Source organism: Anneissia japonica, unplaced genomic scaffold, assembly GCF_011630105.1.
Source record: "Anneissia japonica isolate Jap-2015-1 unplaced genomic scaffold, ASM1163010v1 scaffold1489_len2284818_cov182, whole genome shotgun sequence".
NCBI lineage: Eukaryota > Metazoa > Echinodermata > Crinoidea > Comatulida > Comatulidae > Anneissia > Anneissia japonica.
This window is the reverse complement of record NW_022698455.1, coordinates 1,453,889-1,478,697: the sequence shown is the minus strand read 5'-3', so window position 1 is coordinate 1,478,697 and position 24,809 is coordinate 1,453,889. Positions and strand designations below refer to the sequence as shown.

The following is a 24,809-nucleotide window of genomic DNA, read 5'->3' as shown; positions in this document are numbered from 1 at the left end:
AGATGTGTATACACAGACAGAACAGAGCAATTAAAAACATAGCTAGACAATACAGAACAGAAAAAAACACATAAAAATACATACAGAACACAGAACAAAGGTGAGAAAAAAAGAAAGCACACAAACAAGACAAAAAAATAAAATACAAAGAAAAAGACAAACAAAGGAATAAAGGAATTAACCCACCCAGAAAATAAGCCACTTGGTATTATGGATTAAAGATTGCGATAAGCTGGTTTTGAATGAACTAAGGCTCTGGTGAAAAATATCGAACTGAACTGTTCCGCTATGGTTTCGCTCGGGAGGCCTGCCATACATACCGTACTCGCGTTGAGTATTGACTCTGTTAAAGGGAACCAAAAATAGGTCATTACGACGGCCAGAGCCATGTCTATTAATCTTAAGAGGGAATAAAGAACATAAACTATAGTACCAAAAATAGAATTAACACATTTAAAAAGAAAAACCATATCAAAAATATTTCTCTAAGTGAGGGAAGTGCGTATGAAACAATATCGTCATTTTTAAAATGTGATTTAAAAAATATAAAAATTTAGACTGGACTCTCTCAATCTGATGGGCTTGTAAGAACGAAATAGAATTACAGTATAAATAACACTGGAATAATCAAAAAAAGGTCTAACTAAAGAAATGTAAAGATGCACTATACAGCTGTGGGTCAATTATGCATGGTCATGTATTATACTATGTTATCTAAGATTATTTAGTGGACATTTTAAATACTCAATACGTCCCCAATTACTGGCCAGTAAAATAAATGTTTAAAAAATGTTTCGTGTGGGAATCGAACCAACGACCTCCAGTTTATCTAGCCAGATAACAACCACTAAAAATGCTAAGTTTGCCTCAAGAAATATAGGAGTGTGGAGTGTTGTGTTATCGTACCAAATACCGTACTATTTTTGCACTTTCTGAGGGGCGCTTATTCAAACGGGGCGCTTATTTAAACGGGGCGCTTATGAAAACAGAGTGGAAATTGAGGGGGCGCTTATGGAAAGAGATGAAAATCGAGGGGTTCTTATGGAAATTTTTAAATTCAAGAGTCACTTTTTGAATGAAAAAAGATTAAATAAGGACATCACGAATGGTGGTTAGAAAAGATAATCGTCCAGAGAAAATGGCTCATTACAAGAATGCGTGAATATTTACATAACAGCAAAATAGCAGCTAGTGGTTAGCTTGTTGGCCATCGGCCGATTGAGATTAGCAGGATGGCAGGATCATTGTATTTTTTCTTGAAAACTAGATGAGAATGTGCTAAAGGTCGGAAAAAGAGAAAGAGGAGTAGGACTAGGCATAGACAAATATGTAAAAAGAGTAAAGTTGGAAATATAGTGTCTGTCCAGGGATCGGAGCTCTCATCTGTCCAAGAGAAATATCCTCATTTTGATATTGACTGAAGAAGAATGTGTTTCCACTCTACAGCTCAAATCATGCCAACAACCACAGTCCCAGGATTGATTGGATTATTGACTTGCTAAAAAGACAATCTTATGAGGGGCGCTTATTCAAACTGGGCGCTTAAGGAAATTTTCACGTTTTCGCGGTTATTCAAACGGGGCGCTTATTCGCGCGAGTACGGTATTTGCAATGCTAAAAGCGTCGACACTAATTGAGATAGCCTATCAATGGTTGGTTTTACTCATGTATCTTCATTTATGAAATAAGCGACACGGGTTTGTGTAAAGCAGGCCAACTAAAACGAATTTTTGTCATGGTTTTATTAACGGAATAGAAAACAGTGCGTTATATAGGCCTGAATTGATATTACATTAGCGAAAATTACCCAGTCGACAACACAACGCATGGGCATACCCCAGTCGTGCAGCACGGCAAAAGCCTGTCCGTGTTTTTTAACTGATGCATTGAAATTATGACGCCACAGAAGTACCGGTACGCATTCAATTTACAAAGCCAGCATTTGAAGCGGCGATTATATAGTGAGATCGATTTGTACATAGGCCTATATCTCAAAGTAAACGGACCATAATGGTGCTGATAATTGGGTTGGTGTGGAAGAAAATGACTCACATATTTATTATGAAACGTTAGACTTAATGTATAATAATACAATAAAAAATAAAAGCTGAAAAAAAAGAAGAATATTAACGATATTGTTTTATATCGTGCACTAGAAGGGGAAGTTAGGCTTTGTGAGGGGAAAATGGTTATGAAAATCAAATGGAGAGCCAAAAGATAAATTGTAGGAGTTTAATGAAAGATAGATAGATAGATTGATTGATTGATTGATTGATTGATTGATTAATTGATTAGTTGAATGGATGACTGATAATAACTAAATGAATTGAATAAATGAACGAATTAACGAACGAATGAATGAGAATGGATTGAAATTGAACGAACAATCAACGTATGAATGAAGAAAATAACAATTTATTTTAATTAGCTATCAAATTGGTTAATTGTAACATTTGATTAACCGAGGTCCGCGATCCGAGTAAGAGTAGTCCCAGTCAGTCAGGGACGTAGCCAGTATTTTGAAAGGGTGGAGGGGAAGCGTTATGGGAGTTATGTAGTACTGGTGGTGGTGGTTTCCCTCCTTCCTACGGCTAGGGGACGCCAAGGACCCCAGCGGGGTCCAGGGGGCGAATCCCCTGGGAGGCGAATCCCCATGGGAGGTATCGCACTCTGACGCAACATAGGCCTAAATAATGTTAGTAATATTACACGTATCATAAATAATAATAGTGGCGGATCCAGGAATTCGAAAGAGAGGTGACCCAGGGAGAGACTTTCACGGTCTGAGGGTCCACCCACCTCAGGCCCACCATGGTTGGGGCCCACCTCAGCCCCACCATGGTTGGGGCTGAGGTAAGAAAATTTATGATTAGGGCACCACTAGATTGCCGAAAATCGCACTCTCAGACCGGGAGTTTAATGTCATACCCAGGGAAGGACGCAGATCTGTTTTGAGGTGGTGGAGGGCATTTGGTAAGTCCACACCCACCTCAGACCCAACATAGTTGGGGCTGGGGTACAACAATTCAGAAAATAGTACCTCTAGATGAGCAGAAATGACCCTCTTAGTAAAATATATATAGGCCTAGTCAAAATATACGCTCCAACAAATTTCACATGATCTTTTATTAGGGATTTTCGGCAACCATAGATCTTAATTATTAATATTTGTGATGTAGGCCTACCATAGAAAATAAAGCTTAAAAACATTTCTTTGATGTATGTTTTTCATCTTCAACGTCGTGATTTCACAACAAATTTGAGGAAATAGTACTTCTAGATTGTCGGAAATGACACTTTTATATAGTAAAATTCATCATCATTACATCACCATTATATAGCCAAAATTAGCGCCAAAAAATTCCTCTTGGTCATTTATTTATCAGGGATTTTCGGCAACCATAGAGATCTAATTAATATCCAGGACAGCTTAGGCCAAACTATACAAAGCTTTAACTACATGATCAACCCACAACTTTCTTTTTCGACTTTAGCACAATTTGTAATATTATTAATATTTTATTATCTATTATCATAATCACATCGTTCCTTATCATCATTATTATTTTTATTAGGCCTACTAATAGTAGTAGTAGTAGTAGGCCTATTAAACAAAACACTTGCAAAGATAAAAACCAAACTGAACCATACAATGTGACATTTCTGTATCTTAAAAGACATTGCCTGGGATTTATGGATTTAAGACGAATTTAAGCTGATTTTTTTTTGTTAAATAAATCCATCCACTGAGCGGTAGCCGTTTATAAACCCGAAATTTATAATTTTTGCATTTTTATTGTGTATAGTGAAAATGTATTAATCCAACGAATAATCCACTGGGTTACTGGGTTAGCGGGTGACTTTTATTGATAGACGTTTATAGTGGCGGGTTTCTATCAGAGCACGGGTCACAAACCTATAGTAGAAGGAGTGAATTAGAATTTTAAAGCCTTTAAATCAACACCAAACTGAATCGTGTGCTGATGCATAGGCCAATACATATTTCAGAAGTATTCATTTTGAGTGATCCCAGGAAAGAATTTGTATTGGCTAGCAAAAACAAGCTTTAAAATTGTAACACTGTTTACAAAGGGGGGAGGGAGATTAGCCGTGGCCCCCCCCCCCCCCCCCCCCGCCCCCGATACGTCCCTGCAGTCAGCGCATATTGTGCGAATTGGGACATTGGCATGGCATGAAAAAAAACCATCAAAAAATTGATATCATAAATAGCGCCATCTATTCTTATTATTTACTGTTGCTAAATTGTCATTGGAAATAGACAACAATCAGGCAGACCTTGCTAGGCCTACTCGGGTTTTCGTACGTAGTTCAAACAATAATTAAACTTCACGTTAGGCTGGGCATCTCGACCGGTTTAGTCACCATGTTGCTTAGATTCTTGTATCGATCATAGCGCAAGACTTCGGATCAATTTCATTCGATAAGTATTAAATATTCATCACGCTGCTTGCTTTCAAGCTTTGCACGGCTTACCACTTTCATCTCAGTGAATTTGACAACAAACTAGTGGTAGGGTTCAACTAGCCTACCTAGAGAGGCCTATCATCTTTTTGTTGGAGTTGCTTTTGCCTAGGCCTAGGTCTGTACAATGGAGTTTAATGTGACATACGTAACATGAACTCTTGTTTTAGATGTCGTTTCTACCAAAACCTCACGAAATAGAAAGCTGAATGCTAGCCAATGGCTAGCCAACTTTGCGTTTCTTGCCAAGCTGCAGCAGCCATATCAAAAGGTCTTCAAAGTCAGAAAGCCACCTGTGCGACATGCGGGAGTGACTTAGTTGTTGGACTATCCGTCCCAGATTGCAAAAGCGCAAGAGGAGGGCAAGGTAAAGGAAGCATGCACAATTCTGGACACGAAAGTTTACATGGGCTTCCTCCCTTGCAGCTAAATGCTGGTAGAACGGTAGGTATATTATTATTGTATTGAATATACAACATTAAAAAAGTTAGAATAATTAATTATTATTATACTCTAACTTTTCTCTTTTTATGCTGGCCTATCAGGAGAATGCAGGGAGGGCGCACTCTCCCTAAGATCCCCCAATTTCCCCTATACCCATTGAAGATGTTTGAAGCAAAAAAATCACACTCAAGTAGATAAAAATCAACTTATTTTATCACAAGCTTAATCATCATTCCCCCACTTCACCTTTGTTCCCCCATCATCTCCCCGCGATTAATTAATTCAATGAGATACAGACCAAAAAAATCCAGTGTTGTTATTAACATTATTTATTTTAGAATACAAAACCAGCATTTGTTTGAATGCCAGTTATGGTCACAGAAGACCACTTTCCTCATGTGGGTGTTCATTGGTAATTTGCTAAAAAAGAAAAATGTGTTTTTACTAAGTAAAAAAAGATGTTCCTATATACCTTAAATTTATTAAAATTGAGTAAATTCAATATAATTTTATTTTTTATGTACATGTATTCAAACATTGGCTTGCCATCCAAAAAAAAACTGGCGCTAGTGACCAAAAAGAAAATTGACTTTTTAATATACTTTTATTTTATTCTCCACTTATAAACTTTAAAATGATAGGTTATTTACTGCAATGGACTTATTATTACCAAAGTTATGTCTTTTCAAAGGTAAAATTAATCTATTTATGAAAAGCATTAAATTAAAGTGACGTAGTGTGTGATGAAAATCATTAGATTTAGCTAGCACTAGTGTGTCGTCAACAAAATGAGTATAAAACTTAATAATACCTGATTCGATAAATTTAGGAACAATAGACTCTTCTAGATCAGTCATTAAAATATTGGCTAAAACTGGTCCAAGGGGTGAGCCCATTGAAAGCTAGTGCTAGACCTAAACCTAATGATTTTCATCACATCCTACGTCACTTTAATGCTATTTCATATTAACAGATTAATTTTACCTTTGAATCACTTGAACAGTGATTATGTCTTTTCTGTATGAAAGAGAAAGAACTATGTACAATGCTGCCACATTCTCATAGTAATTTACTCAGCTTAACATTTAGCGAGAGTATGCTGGTTATTTTGTAATGGCAAGCCTCATTTTGCTGCACTAATTTAAAGATAAATGATCGAGCAAAGAGGTAGAAAGTAGAGTGAAAATTTATAATTAAAATAATTCTCTGAGCACTATTTATTATATTGTAGGATTGTATTTGAGTCAAAACAGTATTTTATAGCATTTTAATCTTGTCAAAGAAGATTTGATATGATCTATTACATGCTAAGGTACATGTAGACACAAATGTTAAATTAAATGTATAATGATTATACTTTGATAAGAAAATAACTCATCTGTAATGTGCTCCTGAATTTTAGTTACTTTTGATATCTGTAATTTTACAAGAAACATTGTCGGTGATGATAATGTCAATGATGCATTTATATTTATCCCAATTCTTCTGGATTTAGCAAATACATACGGCTGTCTGTCATTATAATCATTAGCCAATTGCCTTAGCTGCCAGTAATGACACTAATCGTTCAGTAATCATTACGCTACTTTAAAAACACTTGAAGCTAAAGTAATGATAGGTAGGTTTTGCATGCGAACGTTTACGGTTAGTGTGACGTATATGTCATCATTTGTGACGTCATACGCCGGTTGCTATCCGCTAACCGTGTGGACGACACACATGTCGCTCACTACACGTATGTGCTAGGCCTAGAGCTTAAAGTAGCCAGTAATTTTTAGGTCACGAAATAACCAATTTTTGGGTCACGAAATAACCAACTCTTCTGGGCAGCAAGGGAAGGAGCATTATTCTGCTACCACTTCCAATTTCCAATACCTTTACATACCAAAACTTTAGGGTATGCCAAAATCTGATTTTGAGAAGCATGATGACAGAAGAAAACGGAATAGCCTACACTGTAGGCCCTAGGCTAGGACCAAGGCCCGACGCTTAAATTTTGCTGTCATTGCGAAAAGTACAGCATGGCTACAAACTGTTGCAGATATCTAAACGTATGCATACACGTATTCGTTCGCCTGCGAAACCTCTCTAATTGGTAGAATCAAAGTACTGTAGTCAATGTCATGGATTTTAAATTTGATATGGAAAAATTCTCTAGCAATGATATACATACTGTAATATGATACCACCATAGACAAACAGTAATATGATTTCCTTTTATCTTTTTATAATATTATCTCTGGTAACCAAAATATTCATGTTAGATTATTGATTTTTCACTGGTTGTAATGCAAATCCATGCAATTAGAAAGATGGGCAGTACCAACTGACTTATATATTACATACATAATTTTTATTATTTATTTCTTACTTATTAAACAAGCAAAAGTACAGAATAATAAATCATAAAACTACAACTAACAACGATTTCATTTTCAAAATCCTATTAAATATTCATATGTTAGACAATAATAAAAATAGTAGCAGACATTTATACCTACGCCAATTGCCAAGTAAACAAATTTTCACAGGTGCTGACAATAATCCGGACTAAAAAGTTTATGAGTATGTAGGTTGTTTAGATTTTTATTCCAACCCTTCCCTTCCACCCCCACCTAACAAAAGAAATAATATAGCCCCCAGATATGCCCCCCTGAAGAAAACATTGACCATAAACTTTATAGACCATTTAACAATTAGCCACTTTTATGATTTGATTTTCTACATAATTAACATGATATAACCTCTATCTTAACATGATGTTAACATGTTAAAATGATTTTATTTAATCTTATCAGCCTTCCCGAGAACGCGAAAAGGGGAGCAAACGGCGTTTTGGTGGTCTATCCAATATCCTAAACTCCATCAAAGGAAAGAATAGTGAAAGTAGCCGCAAGGACGGACACGGTAGCAGTGAACTTCCTCCTATTGGGCCCGGCCACAGTATGGTAACGCAGCCTGTTTGTCAACCAGTGAAACCGACAGAGCAACCCGAAGAACCCAACATTGAGAGTTTTAAGAGTTGCAAACAATTCAAGTAGGGTCCCTTATTTTATACTTTTTGTATTGATTCAGAAATTTTAACACTGTTAACAGCAATAAAAAAAAAATCCTCTTTATTCTCACTTGCCCTTTTCACCCCCTTTTTCTTTCTTGGCGTTACTTTTTTTACCTTGTTTTAAAAGCAAAATATACCTTGTTTTAAAAAGAAATTTGATTTCAAATAAAAATCTTATTTTTGGCCAGTTAGTTTACCCGCAGCCATGAATAAATGGACTTTTCAGAAAGAAATAAAAGTTTTTAATTTTTAATTTTTATTATGCCTCTGCCCTGAAATCTCTAAAAATAAGATACAGTATATATATATATATATATATATATGGACAGTTCCACCGAAAGGTCAACCTCGTCATCAAATTTTCATATTTACTGCACCTACCCAAGAGAGGTGTCATTTTGAATCTCATACTATATACTTTCTGGTACAAATAATTTTACATCAATTTTTATATAGATTATATATAATTATCGGGTTTGAAGTTAAGAGTATCAAATTTATGCATTTTACCAAAAATACATGTAAATTGACACATAACTGTATAAAACAAGTTAAACACTTCAATTAAATTGAAGAGAATGCAGAGAATATGACTTTTTCAAACATACATTTAACATTTTAAAAACTCTGAGAATGAGAATTGATTTTTTTTTTTAGTTGAATTAAAGTATGTTACAATATGAGGCTTGCTATCCCAAAAATCAATGACCAAAATATGAAAATTGACTTTTTAACATTCTTACAGTATTCTCCACATTCTGCATCATAAGCTTTAAAATGATGGGTCATTAACAGAATCGACTTTATTATTGCCAAAGTAATGAGTAAAAGTATTATGGCTTGTCTGTACTAAAGTATACAATACTGCAATATGCTATACTTAATTTAATACTGTAGATAGATAGAATGCTGGTTTTTATGATGGCATACTTCATCATAACTGTAACCAAAGTTTATTCATGACATTAAAATTTCTTGAATTAATATGCATTTAAGAAAATAGTTGACTTTTAATATTTTATGAATATCTTGACTTTTAAATAGACAAACATCATGTTGATTAATGTGTTTAGTATAGAGCCACAATTGATTTATATCACAATGAAGAAAACAATTAATGTATAGACAGACGTTTAAAAAAAGTGAGAAAAATTGCCTTTATTTGCTGGACTGCTACCTAGAATTTTAGAATTTGGCTTGTTAAAAATTTAACATTAATAATTGATGCATTCTGAATTACTTTTTATTTGTAATGATATTTTAGAAATATAAAATAAATTCACATGTAGTAGGTATACAATGTATACTACATAAGAAAAAAAAAATGAAAGTTTATAGAAATAGACCTACCTACCTTTGAAACACATGCTAATAATCAATTTCTCAGGATCACTTATTGTACAGTAGTAGTGTATGAAAAATGAATTATTTTTTGTTTGAGGTTTGTAGTCCATAGTACACATTTTGAAAAGTTTTACTGCTTTATTTCAATAAATGATGTTTGGAAGTTGATATTGGCTAATTTGTGTATGTTTTTTATGAAAAAATATAGGTGTACGTCCACAACTTTCAGACACGTACGTCGATAACCATGAGTTTGTACGTCCATAACCACAAGAAAATGAACGTAAAACCTATGTACAATCAATAAATGAGACTAGTTAAATTATATTAGGAAGCTTTAAGTCCATTGTATACACACAAATTTTTATTTATTTTTTTAGACCTCACAGAGTTTTTAAAATGTTTAATGTAAGTTCGAAAAAGTCATTTTCTCTGCGTACATCCATAACCGGCTATTTTTAGAACATTACTCATAAATTATAAAAGATAGAGTGCTGATAGTTGTTATGGTTATAGCACTAGTTGGTGTACTTGAGATGTCCATATCAAAAGTACAGTAACCGAAACCCATTGGCTTGTATTGAAGGCTTTAAGTTCTCTGAAATGTACGTCCATAACTATGGAACTGCCCATATATATATATCTTCCTAATTATATAATTTTAAAGCATTTAACCATCCTATACATTCACCAATAAAAAAATTTTTTTTTCCTCTGTCTGGTTGTTTTTGGCAAAATTATTTTCTAAATAATTTCGCCCTCCTCTGACGAAAATATTGTCACAAAACAAGGTATAAAAAAAATCTCACCCTTCCTGTCTGACTCCATTCCATCCTGTCTCTTGTCATATTTTCTTTACCACACATTCTTATGTTTTTTTTTCTCCCTTACTTTTTCATGCCTCTATCTTTAACTGATAGTTTTGCAGCTATGGTAATGGTAAATCTGCTGACAGTGAAGGTGGTGGATGCTAAATTTATGATTGATATTGATGATGATGGTCATAGTAGTGATAATTAAAGCCCCATTCCCAGCAAAATTCCATTAAAAACAGAATTTTTGTTAGAAAAAATGCATGCATTACTCTAATTATTATAAACCATGGAAAAATATTGGCATAAATTTTAGTTTTATCATCATCATCACCATCATCACACCCACTGCTGTGTGAAGCCCTCCTCTAACATTTTCCATCTTCTTCTGTCTGATGCTATTCTTGCCCAGTTTGCAATTTCCATATTTTTGGTGATGTCATCGCTCCACAGGCCCGTAGCCAGCATGCTTCAAGGGGGGGTTCTGAGCGTGGGGTCCTGAGCGTGGGGTCCAGGTGCCTGCCAAAGCGGGGTCAAGGGGGAAAAGCCCCTGTGGGGGCTGGGGACGAAGCCCCCGAAGCCAGAGCATTTATACGATTTTAAAAGCATGTACATGTCATTTAAATGCATGTTCATGTATATTTAAATACTTCTTACACAATTTTAAAAATAAGATAAGAAGACTACTTTTTCTAATACAGGATTTAGAACATAAATGTTTATTGTGAAACAAACTTTTTTTTTTCTTTTTTTTTATTAAAAAGCAATGCTTGACTGTACTAAACACAGACCTTGCACATTATAAGATCGCTAAATACCAATATATTAAAATATGGAGGTATGTAAGAGAAATATTGCAAATAATATCTTATTTATTGCAGAAATGAAGAAACTTAAATGTTAAGTTTGAATGAATATAAGGACAAGAATGCAAGGAAGAGATGTCTATTGTTTGAATTTGCACAATAAATAGGAGGGCGGAGTTGTTCATTTCAGCTTTTTAAATAAACTTTTGTGATGACGTCGTGCCAAAGTAAATAAACTCCGGAGCACGCAATTGGTCAAATAGCCTAGGCAACAAACCTCTCATTAATATTCATTTTGAAGTCTTGCTGGTTACGTCATTCAGCTGGCTGCAGCTTAGTTTTGATTTCTACGATCAGACTACGATCGATAGCGACAAATAAACAGTGCCAAAAATGCTCCCATTTTGTAATAAATTGCACTATTTTGGAAACAGGGGATCGTTTTCTGGCTAAGGGGGTTCGCTGGCAAAAGGGGGGTTCGCTGAAAAAGGGGGGTTCGCGCGAACCCCTAAAAACCCGCCTGGCTACGGGCCTGCTCCATCTTCTTTTTCTGTCGTCGTCTTTAGTTTTATGCAAAAGGAAAAAAAAAAAAATGAGAATTAGAGACTATTTCTCATAGAAGATTACCATTTTCTCGACAACTTGTTCGTTACTAGGCAAATTCAGAGGTTGTAGATCGTATCTGCTGGAATACTCTCGCTTTTATATATACTTTATACAGTCATTAAAGTGCGCCCTCTTTAATGAAATTTGTTTTTGTACTTCGCATTTCGCACACTGGTCGATCGAGTAGGCCTGGAATATGTTTGTTTAATTGTCAAAATCCTGGTCAGAATAATTTGAAATAATTCCAATTTTCCAAATTTGAAATAATTCCAATGAAAAATTACATAGCACAAGTGTCAATACTAGCAACGTAAAATATCATGTCGATGTAAGGCTAGGCCTAGCCTAGCACTGTTGATAGGCTAATGTTTCCGCCGCCTACTATATTTCTTCGCAGACCTACCCCAAATTCCAACATAAAAAGTTCATCCCCCGCTTTTTTTTTTTTGGAAAACAAAAAAATCAAATTTCAGTCTTAATTTATGTTTTTATCATGTTTATGAATGTCTAAATTCAGTTAAACTAGCAATTTTGTATTATATTTATACATTTTTATAACATATATAAAAATCAGGTTTTTCTCAACAACTGAAATTTTTCCGGGAATGGGGCTTTAATGATAATATGACAGCGAAAATAATTACTATTGTTAGTGATGTTAATTTCAAATAGAGTTTAGTTTTGAAAATAAAAATTAAGGTAATTAACTAATATATATTTAATATTACAATTTTTGTCTCGCTTTTTTTCAGGGATGATCTTCAAAAATCCAAGTTATCGGGTGACTACAAAGAAATGCAACAATTTTTTGAAACTACGTTTAGTTCTTTTCAAAATATCAACTGTACATTTAAGGTAATATCTGCATAAATTACCTGTAGTATAACATGTTCTGAAATCTACTAACACAAGTTTTCGAAACATTTGTTTTTCTCTAATTTAATTGAAGGAGTTTTTTTGTTCTGACTGTTTTTGTTTTCTTTTTTGTTCAGAGTTATTTTCTCCAGATCTTTATCAAACTTGATCCAAGCAAAGCCTATCATAGCTAAGATGTTCTCAGTAAAATATGCAATGCTAAATATCATTTTTATATTGATAGACTATTAATGAAATATTTATTTAAAAAGTTTACATTGTTTTCAAACTAGTTACAGTTAGTTTGCAAATACAAACTTGCTGTGAAAAGCATCATCAATCTATGCACTGTTTTATCCTGACAAGGTTCGAATAAAATTGAATTTTTCAAAAAATTCCATATTAAAAAATATTAAACTTAACCATTATCTGTATTCTTTTACGCTCGTATTTTGTTGTCGTGTTTCAGCGGGATCCCTTGAAAGATTACAAGACGCCGGAGGATTCTGGGATACACCAAGACTATGTGAAGGTAGTTTATGATTGCCTGTTGAAATTACCATCCGAACTGCAGAAAACATCACTCAAGGCCATCATTAACAGTTTACTTAAGGAAATGAAAAAGTATGTTTTTCTTAAATCAATATTTTGAATATTAAAAGCACAACAAATATGCAGACTGTCTGCTCTGTTTGATATTAGTTTCTTAGTAACATCACAACATTTCGATTTTTGCATTTTATGTTTTCTTTTTAATCTAATATATATGTTTTTCACTCTACAGAATAAAAAAATGTTATAATCTTTTTTTTTTGTATAATTTTATACTGTAATTTTTAACAGTTTATTTTGTCTATATTTTTTTATTTACTTATTAGTACCTATAATCAAAGGTACTGTAGTCAAAACCTTTTTTACAACATCTAGTTTCATATTTTCTAATTGATATAGTATATATATCTTATCTTTCAGGCCCAGAGATAAAAATGATTTAAGAGCATATCTAATTCTATTACAGGTAATAAAGCACTCTTTTGTATTAAAAATAGCTGAAAAAAATAAGATGCATTCAAAACAGTAGAGTAGATATTTAAAAACCTAGATGAACGAAAAATGGAACATGGTATTTTATATTAAACTATCATTATGTCTTTTATCTGTCATATTTTGACTTCTTGTGGAGCAGTGCCATTAGCGTTTTCCCTTAAAACGGATACCGCGCTTTATAAGTTTTCATTATTATTAATATACGAAAAATGGGAAATGTTATTCCATATAATGATAGGTGATTAAGTAACTAGATACTATGTTTGAAAATAATAGTTTACTATTAAAATGAAACCTATATGTTTTTTGTTGTCTCTTATCACAACAATTAGAATATTGTGGGTAGCCAATGAGTAATTACTCTGTCAGCATTATTTCCAGTAGGTAGAGACTTCATTCTTCATAACTAATAACACAGATAAACCAAACTATTTTGTTCAAATTTATTCCTCGAATAATGTTTGCAGCATCCTACGTCACATTGTCTCGGCGTGGACAAACAATTTTTAATGACTTTCAATTTTGCTATTGTGAATGTTATAGCGTATTCTTTATTCAACACCTTCTTGCATAACATCTATAATGCACACACAAATAGAGTTATAGATGATGATCTACATTGCCATGGTCACCATTGATTTGCTTTCTTCGTTTTGTATAGAAATTGATTCACATCAATAGTTCTAAATAAAGTTAAAATTAAGTCTGTGCATGATAAGCCAGCCAATTAAAGTTTATGTGATTCAGGCTTTGCATAATGTTTGCTTGATCGATATATTATTTAGTAATACTTTTCATATTAGGTTTTATTTTTTAACTTTATTCGTCCTTTTCTGACCAGCCTGGGGGGAGTCGATTAAATATGATTTGGAACGTTTGCAATACTAGCCATCTTCATTATTGTTATTGCTGTTTTTGTACATATTTTAGTGTATCCTAAGATATAAATAAATAAAATTAAATACTGAAATGAGCATGGTCTGTACTGTAATAATAATAATGACATCTTGTAAAGCGTACATATCCATACCAGTGAGCTGCTCGCGGCGCTATTTCCACGTTCAAGGAGCAGCAGCCTTTTCTATATCTTCCTAAATTTTATTAAATTTATTTTTGTTTATGTGATTCAGACATTGCATGATGGTTGCATGATCGATATATATTATTTAGTAATTCTTTTCATAATGGGTTTTTGTATTTTATGCATCTTTTTTAACCAGCCCGGGGTAGTTGATTAAGTATGATTCGGGAAATTCGCAATACTAACCATCTTCTTTTAAATTCTTTTTTATACATATTTTAGAAGAGACAGTTTCGAATTTGAGTATACTATCATTATCACCATCATTATTACTATTATGTTATCACCATATTTTTGCTAACAAAGATTAGATAATGAGAATATTATATTAAATTATTATTATTGATACTTGGTTTTGTTTTGGCCCCAAAACTGTTGCAGTATTATGTTGCACCTGGGTCCTCTTTTCTTTTTATTATATTCCTTGTTGCCAAGATCGTTCGCTGTCTTATATATTTACATACATGATATGCTATTCTACAGTATCTCTCATTTAATCACTTCCAAAAAGTCAAAGATTTATTTCTGAAACTTAATCCTGGCTCTGTTGAAACATGCTTAGGTTTAATTCATTAAATACTAAAGTTTAAATTTTTCATCTTCAGTTATGACCCACATTTTTTTCATCATAATTATCATTCTCATCACTATCATTAAAATTGATTTTTAAATTTGAAGTAGTATTATGTGTTAATTGAAATTGTCAAGAAGACTGCGAGGCGCCACTTGGCAACATCATCTTATTCTTTTCTATTTTTAATCTGGGATTGTGATTGGTCTTCGTCTTCAATTACAGAATACACAATTTAAAAGCTTGTCTACGTACGTGATATTTGCGCATCTCCTACGCCAAACCGCAAACTTGTGTGATCAGGATCATCATTTTTTGGTCCATTGGCTCAAGAGGTAATTAGGAGGAAATTAACTTTTTTAATATAATACTTTGTTATATGAGGCATGTCGTGGCGAAATGGTTAAGTTGTCGCACAGGCCAGTATTGAGGAAATGAGCTATAAAATATGGGAGCTCAAAAAATTGCCAAAAAATCCAAATTTGTTTTTCACTATAGATCAACAGTTTAATGTCTTATTAATCATGTCCCAAAGTATTAGTTCTGGAAGTGGTAAACAAATCGTTTATTTGACATTATTTAGATAGTTAATTCTATTAAACAATGTATGCACAAATAACTTTGGAAGGCAATTACTCAAAATCATGTTTATCTTGACTCTAAGAGTGCTGTACTTTCACATTCCAATAACTTGGGCTTTAAATGTCCAATTTCATTGAATGACCCCTCATTTTAAAGATCACATACTCTGGTATCTGAAAATACCAATAACTTGAATTTCAATTTTTTCTACAACTTAGCCATTTTGCCACAACATGCCTCATATGGGGCTTGCCATGCTAAAGCCAACATCAGTGACCTAAACAAGAAAAGTGAACTCTTAATGTATTCATATTCTCCACATTAGAAGCTTTGAAATGATGGGTCATTTACTGCAATTGTCTTATTGTTGCCGAAGTTATGATGAGTTAAAATATTACAGTGTCTCTGTACAAAAGTATACAATACTGCCGCCTTCTTATGCTAATTACTCTGTTTAACGTTTAGGCCTAAAAAAAAATGTTTTGTTGGCGTAACGCGACCTACCCTAAAAAATCGGCTGACCCTAGACATTTTTATTTAACCTTCCTACCCTATTTTTTGGGGCATGTTACGCCAACATAACATTTTTTTGCTTTAGGCCTTACTGACAGTACGCTGGTTTTGCCATGGCAAGCCTCATATGTTACTTAGATTATGAGACCTAGATTTATGCCACCTGGTTTGTGCTACTAGTATCTGCCACCTGTATAATTATGCCACCTGGTTTTTGCAGATTGGGTTGTGCTGGCCAGGTTGTGCTATTAACCTGTAATTTCCAATTTAACATGCGTGGAGTTTATATGCCTCCTGGATTAACACCCTAAGGTTGTGGTCCCTAGGCTATGCCACCTGTGCTTGCCAATGGACCTTTCCGCTAAGCCCCGCCCATTGGATATTGTTGCTAAAGTCCCACAAGGTGACAATGTTAAAACATACGCGAACACATGCGTTTGTGGGACAACACGTGTGTTTGTGAGACGCGCGCGTATTCCTAGCGTTGTTCTGATTAGTCAGTTGTTAAGTTTGATTGACACTCCGGAAAGGTCTATTGCATTAGGCCACCTTGGTTTATACCATTTGGGTTATACCATTAACTGCATTATACCACCTTAATTTATACCATGGGTTATACCATCTGTGTTTCTTAAAATGCATTAATGTGATCAGGTTTATACAATTTGGTTTATGCAACCTGGGTTGTTGTACCCTGCTATGATACCTGGGTTATGCCATTGGGGTAGACCATGCTACTACAATTTACGTTATTCTACTTGTGTTTGTCAATTTGCATTATGCCACCTGTGTTATACCACTTTGATTGTGCAACCCGGGATATGCTACCTGGTTTGTCACATGTAGGTAACACTTGTCATGTAGCATACCTATGTCTGCCAATTCTGTATTAATGCGTTATTCCACCAGCTATGTTTAGCAGTATGTTAAGGCTCCTGTGTTATACAAGTTATATTATGCTACATGGGTTTTGTTACCACCTACGTTTTTTTTACTTGGTTGCGTCACCACATTTTTTTGCCACCTGTGTTTTGCTACAACATATGTCACTAGTAATTATCATTTTCATCATTTAATCAGACTGCCAACCTCTTCCTTTGCTGGAATCGTCTCAAGAATCATCCAGTTTGTCTCCACCAGGATTTTACCACAGGAACCTTGTGATCTTCCACCTCTAGCCAAGTGTTCCTGGTGGATACCATCGGCTACTAAAGTGTTGGCTTTACTTAGTAAGTTACTTTTTAATTTGCAGTTAATTATTGGTGCGTTATTATATGGTACATTTCGGTTGTTTTTTTTCAGACTTCATTCCAAAAGAAAAATGTATGAAAGGATTTGGGGGAGGGTTAAAATTTACTGCTTCCTGTGTTGGAGAGTAGAGCTGATTCACACCTGGCTAACCATATTTTACTAATATACAGTATAAAAAGAATTATGCTGGTGTGTCTGTTACTAATGTAACCTAATATTATTGACACTCTTTTGTCTGTATCACAACAGACGCCGCCAACGCACTTTCTTCTCCAAACAAGGTAGCGTACACAAAATTTTACATCGAGACGCTTGATCAAATTGACTTGATGAAGGAATATTATGCTTGGCAAAATCCATCTAATTACCACTCGTGAGTAACAATTCTTCATTCTTGTTTACCTGATGTTCTGTCGGGACTTGATTAACATGGTGACGTGGGTAGAAGCCCACTTATTGGTTTTCATTATTGATTTATTGTGTTATTATTTATTATTTTAGAATTTAATCAATAACCAGTTCGGTCAAAATTGTTCAATGCTAACTGTTGATCTTGGTTTTTAAATATATTAAAAAAACCTTTTCAGACACAATTCTATTAGATGATTAAAATGATTTCTTTAATTCATAAGTAGTGACATATATAAAAACCATGAAAACCATTAATGAAATAAATGAAAAAAAAAAAAAATTATGGCACATATATGGGTCAAGCCATGCCAAAACCAGCATTGTGACAAAAAGATGAAAATTGACTTTTTAATATATTTATGTTTTCCACACTAAGTTTTAGAGTGATGGGTCATTTTCTGAAATGACTTTACTATTACTAAAGTATACAATATTGCCACATTCTTAAATGCTAATTACTGGTTTTGCGATGACAAGCTTCATACCCTTTGGTGAAAGAAATTTCAATCGTGCTGCTCCCACACTATGGAACAATCTTCCGGCTATCACTGTGTTTTAAGGACAAACTTAGAACTTATTTATTCCGCAAAGCTTTTCGTTGTCTTATTACTGAAGTGAATACTAGTTAACCATTAACGATTTATAGCCAACTTAATTATATTGGGGACATTTACAGTAGTAATTTGATCCGTGATTCTTGTAAATAATTTTAATTTTATATTTCTGAATTGAATATTTGTACATTTTGAGATGTTTGTTTATTGCAATTTGAATAATCAGTGTGTTATTGAATTTAAATATTTAAATTTTAATTAATTGTAAATAATAATCTTGTTAGGTTATCATTAATAGTGAATTCACAATTTTTAATTAATTTCAGTGATGTTAATTGTAATAATTATTTTTGTATATATATTTCCATTTAATTGATTGTCTTTCCATATTGTAGATATTGAATTTAAATTTTAAATTGATCTGTATTATATTGTAATAATTTGAAATTATTGTATATTATAGTTTGTTATAATTTTTTGACTGAATTTTCATATTTTTAAATATTTTAATAAAGTAATTAATAATTAGAATATTTTTGTAATTTCCTTGTATAATGTTGTGTTATATTGTATTTTGTCTTTGTATGTACAGTAAAACGCATTGAACAGAGATCTGAAAATATACTATATAAATAATGATAATTATTATAATTATTATTATTATTATTATTATTATGGTCAATGTCACAATTATAGTTTTATTTAAGAATAATTATTAAATATAGCTATACAAAAACAAAGTGTTTGTGAAAATATTATGTTAGATTCACTTTGTACCTTTCCATTTAAATACCTATATATATATAGTATTTGATTTTACGTTTGGTTACTGTTTCTTATGAAATGACGTGATTTCCTTCAACATACCTAATTAAGTGAATAATTATTTTTAGATTCAGTTTGTGTCAGTATCCATTTATGCTAAGTCTTCAAGCGAAAAGAACTATTCTAAAGAAGGATTCAGAACAGCAGATGATAATGGTGGCAAGGGTAAGTTGTGGAATCATCGGAGAAACTGTCAACCACAGGAATATATCCCCAGTTTTTTTCTGTAAACATATTCATTTTATTTGCAAATGGTAGCACGTACCTCTTTTCCCCTTTCTCCACCTTTCTCCACCTTTCTCCATCTTCTTTTTTATGTGGCAAAAGGCATTCCTACAGTTTATTTCTGTCTTTTTCTATGAAGAAATAAGACTCGGACACATTTGTTCGACAGCTGTATTACTAAATCTAAATTTTCATCATGTTAAGTGACTTTTTATGAGGTACTGTAATTTGGGTCATTCTATTTTCTTCAATTCACTTTTATTCGGATATCATACGCGGTAGCCAAGTATCTGAATTGCGTGACATTTACAGAGTTGAAATAATAAAATATAAACATGACAATCCATTACTACTAGTTTGTTGTAGTAGAATTTATTGAGGTTTCATAGAGGCATGAAATGAAAATCTATATATTTTAATAGCATTAATAAAATGCATATGTATATCTACATTGTAAAAATGTTATATCCATCAATGTATTATTTCCAAGATTTTTTTGTTATTGAAAATATCAAATATAAATCAACAGAACATCAAATACAAATTCATAAAAGTTATAAATATTCGGATCATACATACAACTTTGAATAAATTTGAATAACCTATACGGAGCAACACCCTCCTGGAGATGTACTCGAAAGCTGTCTATATTGTAATTTTTTATGATTGATTTTAACTTCCAAATTACTAATAATAGCCTTGTATCCTTTATTGTAAAAATGTTTATAAATTCCTTTTAATTCTTTTACTAGTAATAGTATTATTGTTGTTGCTGATATTATTTTTATTATTATTAGCAGTATATTATTACCATTATTTTTGTTATTGCTATTATTATTATTAACGTATTGCTGTTTTCATTATGTAATACGCATTTAATTTGATTTCATTTTCCTATTAGCGGACTCTGGTGCAGAAGGTTCAGCAACATCAGATGCCAGACATGAACATGCTATTCTTGAATCTCAAAGTTCGAAGGTCACATCTAGTGTCAGACTCACTTCATGAGGTAACGTCGGTTTGATAGTAGTCTGGCATATTTTGTGAAATCAATATTTTGCCTCCTAGTGAAGACAATTTTATGTTTGTTTTTAGCAACAACAAATGTGTATATTTATATACCAGTATTTATTTCTGTGTTATTGCTGCGAAGCAGCCAATTCATATTCTTGACAGCAATTTGACCTGAAAGGTCATTGTTTGTCAAAAAACAAGGGCCTAAGACGACTGAAAAGCGGAGTTTCCTTCTTTCGTTCTGCCGGGTAAAATCAATTACTCTAGGCGACGTTTATTGACTAACCAACATGTACCAACGTCCGCATGTCGCGCTAGCCTTATCCTACTCTAGGCCTAGACTAGCTAGGATGGTATAGGCCTAGCCTTGAAGGGACGAAAGTCCCAATGAAGAACAACGTCGCTCCTTGATAGCTAACATTGTCTATTTAACATCACAATAATTCATTATTAGACCTATAGTTGTTTTTTGAATTGTACTCCACAAATCTCAGCCGATACCTCGCACAACTCGAGTAACGTCTCGTATCTATTGTTGTGACGTCATGGCTCGCTGGATTACACTTGCGATGTCTCACACTTGTGATCAAATAACACGCTGGCTCGCACTTTGGCAACACTCTTTGGCAGTCAACTCTACCCTAGAAAACCCGCCCTTGGAAACTTGCCCCATAAAAAAATGTACACTTCCTAGACCATGCAGTCTTCAAAATAAAAATTGTAACCTTTGGTAATCAACTACATTTTCCACATACATAGGAATTTTTGAAACTATTAAACAAAACCTAAACCATAATTCACCACTATAGACACTTTTTGACAAAAATGAAAAATTACGACTTTGTTACCCAATGAGAAGTGTTCTAATATAGACAATGGGTCGTGTCTCATATTATTTGTTATATTTTTATTATTCATTATTTTCACTTGACTCGCATAAATAATTTTGTTCAAAGAACATTTATATGCAGTTGTACTTCGCAGCACCACTTGCAATTTGCAATTTCTAGTATATTGATATATTTTGTACTAGATTGCTACTAAGAAACAGGACCTGAAGAAAAAGCTGCGGGTAATGTTCGTTGGTGAACCAGGCTTGGATTTGGGCGGTTTAACTAAGGAATGGTTCCTTCTACTCCTCAGAAAAGTGTTCAGAGAAGAATATGGTAAATATTTAATAAGCCATATATTTTGAAATATCATTTGTTAATTTGTTGTAGTTTGATATGAAGTGCACATTCAGATTTGGAGCTGTAGAAAACTAAGGGTGAGTGGTAGACATATTAAGGGTGGGTGGGTGTTAACATTGGTGTTAACTCTAAATAATAAGAGTGAATTTTAAGGATAGGCGAGGGGGGCTAATATTGGTGGGTGGAGGGCCATGAAATTAGTTTTAGACTGGCTGGAAAATTTCAAGGCTTGTGGTCCCACCCACCATAACTACATCTCTGACATTCAAAATGTTTTTTTTGTTTTTACATCCAACAAAATGTGATGCTACTATGATATATGTGTTGTTAATGTAAAATCTTGAAAACTGGAGAAGTAAATTAACATTTATGGTGTAGAAAGTGTTTTCCTGAAATGTTGATAGCTGGAGAGATTTATGAAATAGTGATACCATTAAAATATGCAGAAGTTGTAATGCATTACATACAATCCACTCTGAGATGCCTCGATCTTTTGACATTGTAGAATAATTTAATTGCTTTAACGATTTATTAGTTTGGGAGCAAGAACTAATCATCCAGATCTGTGAGAATGTATTAAGCGGGAGACTGTGCCTTTGCATATTACTTTGCGTAACATCATCATATTTGTACTTTTAGTATCGGTACAAATTGTAAGCTGCACTTTCTACATTCATAAAAAATTGAGCATCAGAACTAATCAATCCATAACCTATTTGATTACTGCAATAATTGGATCATTCTTTGATAATACCAAGTAATGCATTGTTTCTAACATTAATTTTGAAGAAAGTAGAAGTTTGCTAATTTGTTTTTCTACGTATATTATGTGTGTTGCTAATTGAGATATTGTGATATCGAATTCACGAGGCAAAATGCTACAACAGGACACATGATGAACGTTAAGCCCCGGACACTCACTGCGTTGTGGGACGTACGACAGTCGTACTGTACAGCGAATCCAACTCCACTACCTGTTAACGCTAGATAACATGACGCTGTCTGGTTATTTTTGGTGTCAGTCTGAACAGATAGTCATTAAACACGATCCATTGCTCACGTGTCGTGGTGTTGTGTTCTCCATACAATCCCGTCAGCCGGCGACCTTCGTGCACAGTAGGTGCTTGGCTTTACACATTCTTCCCAAGATATTCCTACTGATATTACCATTGTCTTCAGTATATTATAACCTCGTTGAAGGTCTGTGCTATTAGTATGCTGCCAGTAAAAATATGCACAACATGATTGCAAGTTCACCCTGTGAGCATGTTAGTTTTAAAGGCCTCTGCGATGCATATTTTTCCCTACGAGGATATTATGTATGGATGCCCATTCACCTTACATGACACATTTCATTGAAACGATGTAGCGGGGGACAATTGCTCTTTTTTTTTCAAGGTCATGCATCACATGTAACATTTTGTCTTGTGTGAAATGGGTTTTTTTCATGACTAGTTTTCCCTTTTGGAAATTAATAATCAATTCTCTATTGTCATACCTTTCTGCTGTTTCTCTTTTATAGGTATGTTCCTTTATGATAAGAAGTGTCACTCATTCTGGTTCAACCCCGCTTGTGTAGACTGTAATCAGGAGTATAACTTAGTTGGTGTGGTATCCTTTTTATTACGATAATAATAATAATAATAATCACCAAGGCGGTTCATTGAAGGCCAATTTTCACTGTACATTGTAACAAGATACATTAACATTAAAACAAAATCAATTATAATCAATAACGTCATCTTCACTAAACAGGACAACTTAAAACTACGTGACAGAGCGCATCAAAATTATAATAGTATCTACGGTATATTTTTTTTTACTGCGGCCTTGTGTAATTATCATGGAAAGTGGAAATCAACACGTACGCCCTGGAGCTGCAAGTTTAGGGTCAAGAAGCTGCTGCTTTAGATGTATATATTTATATCTAAATACCTGTAATCTATATATATTAAAAATATATAAAGGGTTACACACAAAAAGCTCTCATCTTTATTTTTTCAATAAATTTTGAGGCAAATCTACTAACACCTACGTGTTTTATTTTACATATACAATTTGCCTATGCAGCAACTCTGATTTTCCTGTCCTGTTATATATATTATATTATTATTATTATTATTATTGTTATGTATATATATATATGTGTATATGTATATATATTAGCAAATGGATATATAATAATAATTGTGTTCTATTTTGTATATATATATGGCAAAATACTGAAAAACTACAATTTAATATGGCAAAATACTGAAAAACTGCAATGTAATATATCTTCAGATGCTTAATTTGAACAACACAAACTAGTCAACCAGGTCAGGTTATGTGTATGTTCCTCACCACTGATTGTACTATCCTACATTTAGTAATTACATTTTAACTAAGTATAACCTTTATCTTTCTGGGTTTTTTTTCCTCTTCCCTCCAGACAGGCACTGTCTAAGTTTCATTGATTGACGGCAAAGCCATGTCACTGCGACAGTTCATTCCCATAGGAGGCATGTAAACATTGAAAGCTAAGCCTGAAACTTGTCAATTTACAGTTCTGTTAGTTGATTAATGCTTTCAGGATGAGTATATTAGGCCCAGGAGAGTGATAAATATAAATTCCAGATCTGTAAAGTGTGTAATTGAAATATGTATTTCAAAAGCAGAAAGAAATATCAAACCATTAATTTCTGGTTGTGATATTTTGTAGTAACTATCCAAATGTTAATGACAGTTTTAAAAAACAGATATCGTTTGTCATATAATTTTATTTCTCTATGTTTAGACTTCATTTTAATAGATATACTTTTAGACAGAACTGTTAGACAAACAATAATTCATGTTATGAGCTTTACAAATAATCAAACAAAATATTATTTATATTAAAAAAATCACCATGTGTAAGTAATATGGTTTTTGTGGTAAAACCAGTGGTTGGTTGTCTCGATGTTTCGGTGAGATTGCACTGACTGTCATCTGGAGAATGATAAAAGATGATTTCTGTTGGTCTTAAATAGAGATTGTAATCATTACCTATATTATTGTTATATATTGATGCTATACCACGTAAATAGTTCTGAAAAGAACTGCTGTTGTTGGTTGAGAATTCAGAACTATCTATGTGGTGTACTGCAAGCATTAATATAT

The 24,809-nt window shown here is 33.3% G+C and overlaps 1 protein-coding gene across 1 annotated transcript in view; it reads left to right on the top strand.

Moving 5' to 3' along the window:
- Positions 1-4,271: 4,271 nt before the first annotated feature.
- The window catches only part of LOC117102591 (probable E3 ubiquitin-protein ligase HECTD2), a 31,258-nt gene continuing 10,720 nt past the window's right edge, over positions 4,272-24,809 (top strand). The window contains exons 1-12 of the mRNA XM_033242916.1: positions 4,272-4,926; positions 7,725-7,963; positions 12,305-12,407; positions 12,877-13,031; positions 13,380-13,425; positions 15,332-15,441; positions 17,282-17,430; positions 17,702-17,825; positions 19,311-19,407; positions 20,369-20,476; positions 21,515-21,647; positions 23,194-23,282. Coding sequence (XP_033098807.1) covers positions 4,702-4,926; positions 7,725-7,963; positions 12,305-12,407; positions 12,877-13,031; positions 13,380-13,425; positions 15,332-15,441; positions 17,282-17,430; positions 17,702-17,825; positions 19,311-19,407; positions 20,369-20,476; positions 21,515-21,647; positions 23,194-23,282 — 1,578 coding nt within the window. The 5' untranslated portion in view covers positions 4,272-4,701. The remainder of the gene's footprint in view (positions 4,927-7,724; positions 7,964-12,304; positions 12,408-12,876; positions 13,032-13,379; positions 13,426-15,331; positions 15,442-17,281; positions 17,431-17,701; positions 17,826-19,310; positions 19,408-20,368; positions 20,477-21,514; positions 21,648-23,193; positions 23,283-24,809) is intronic.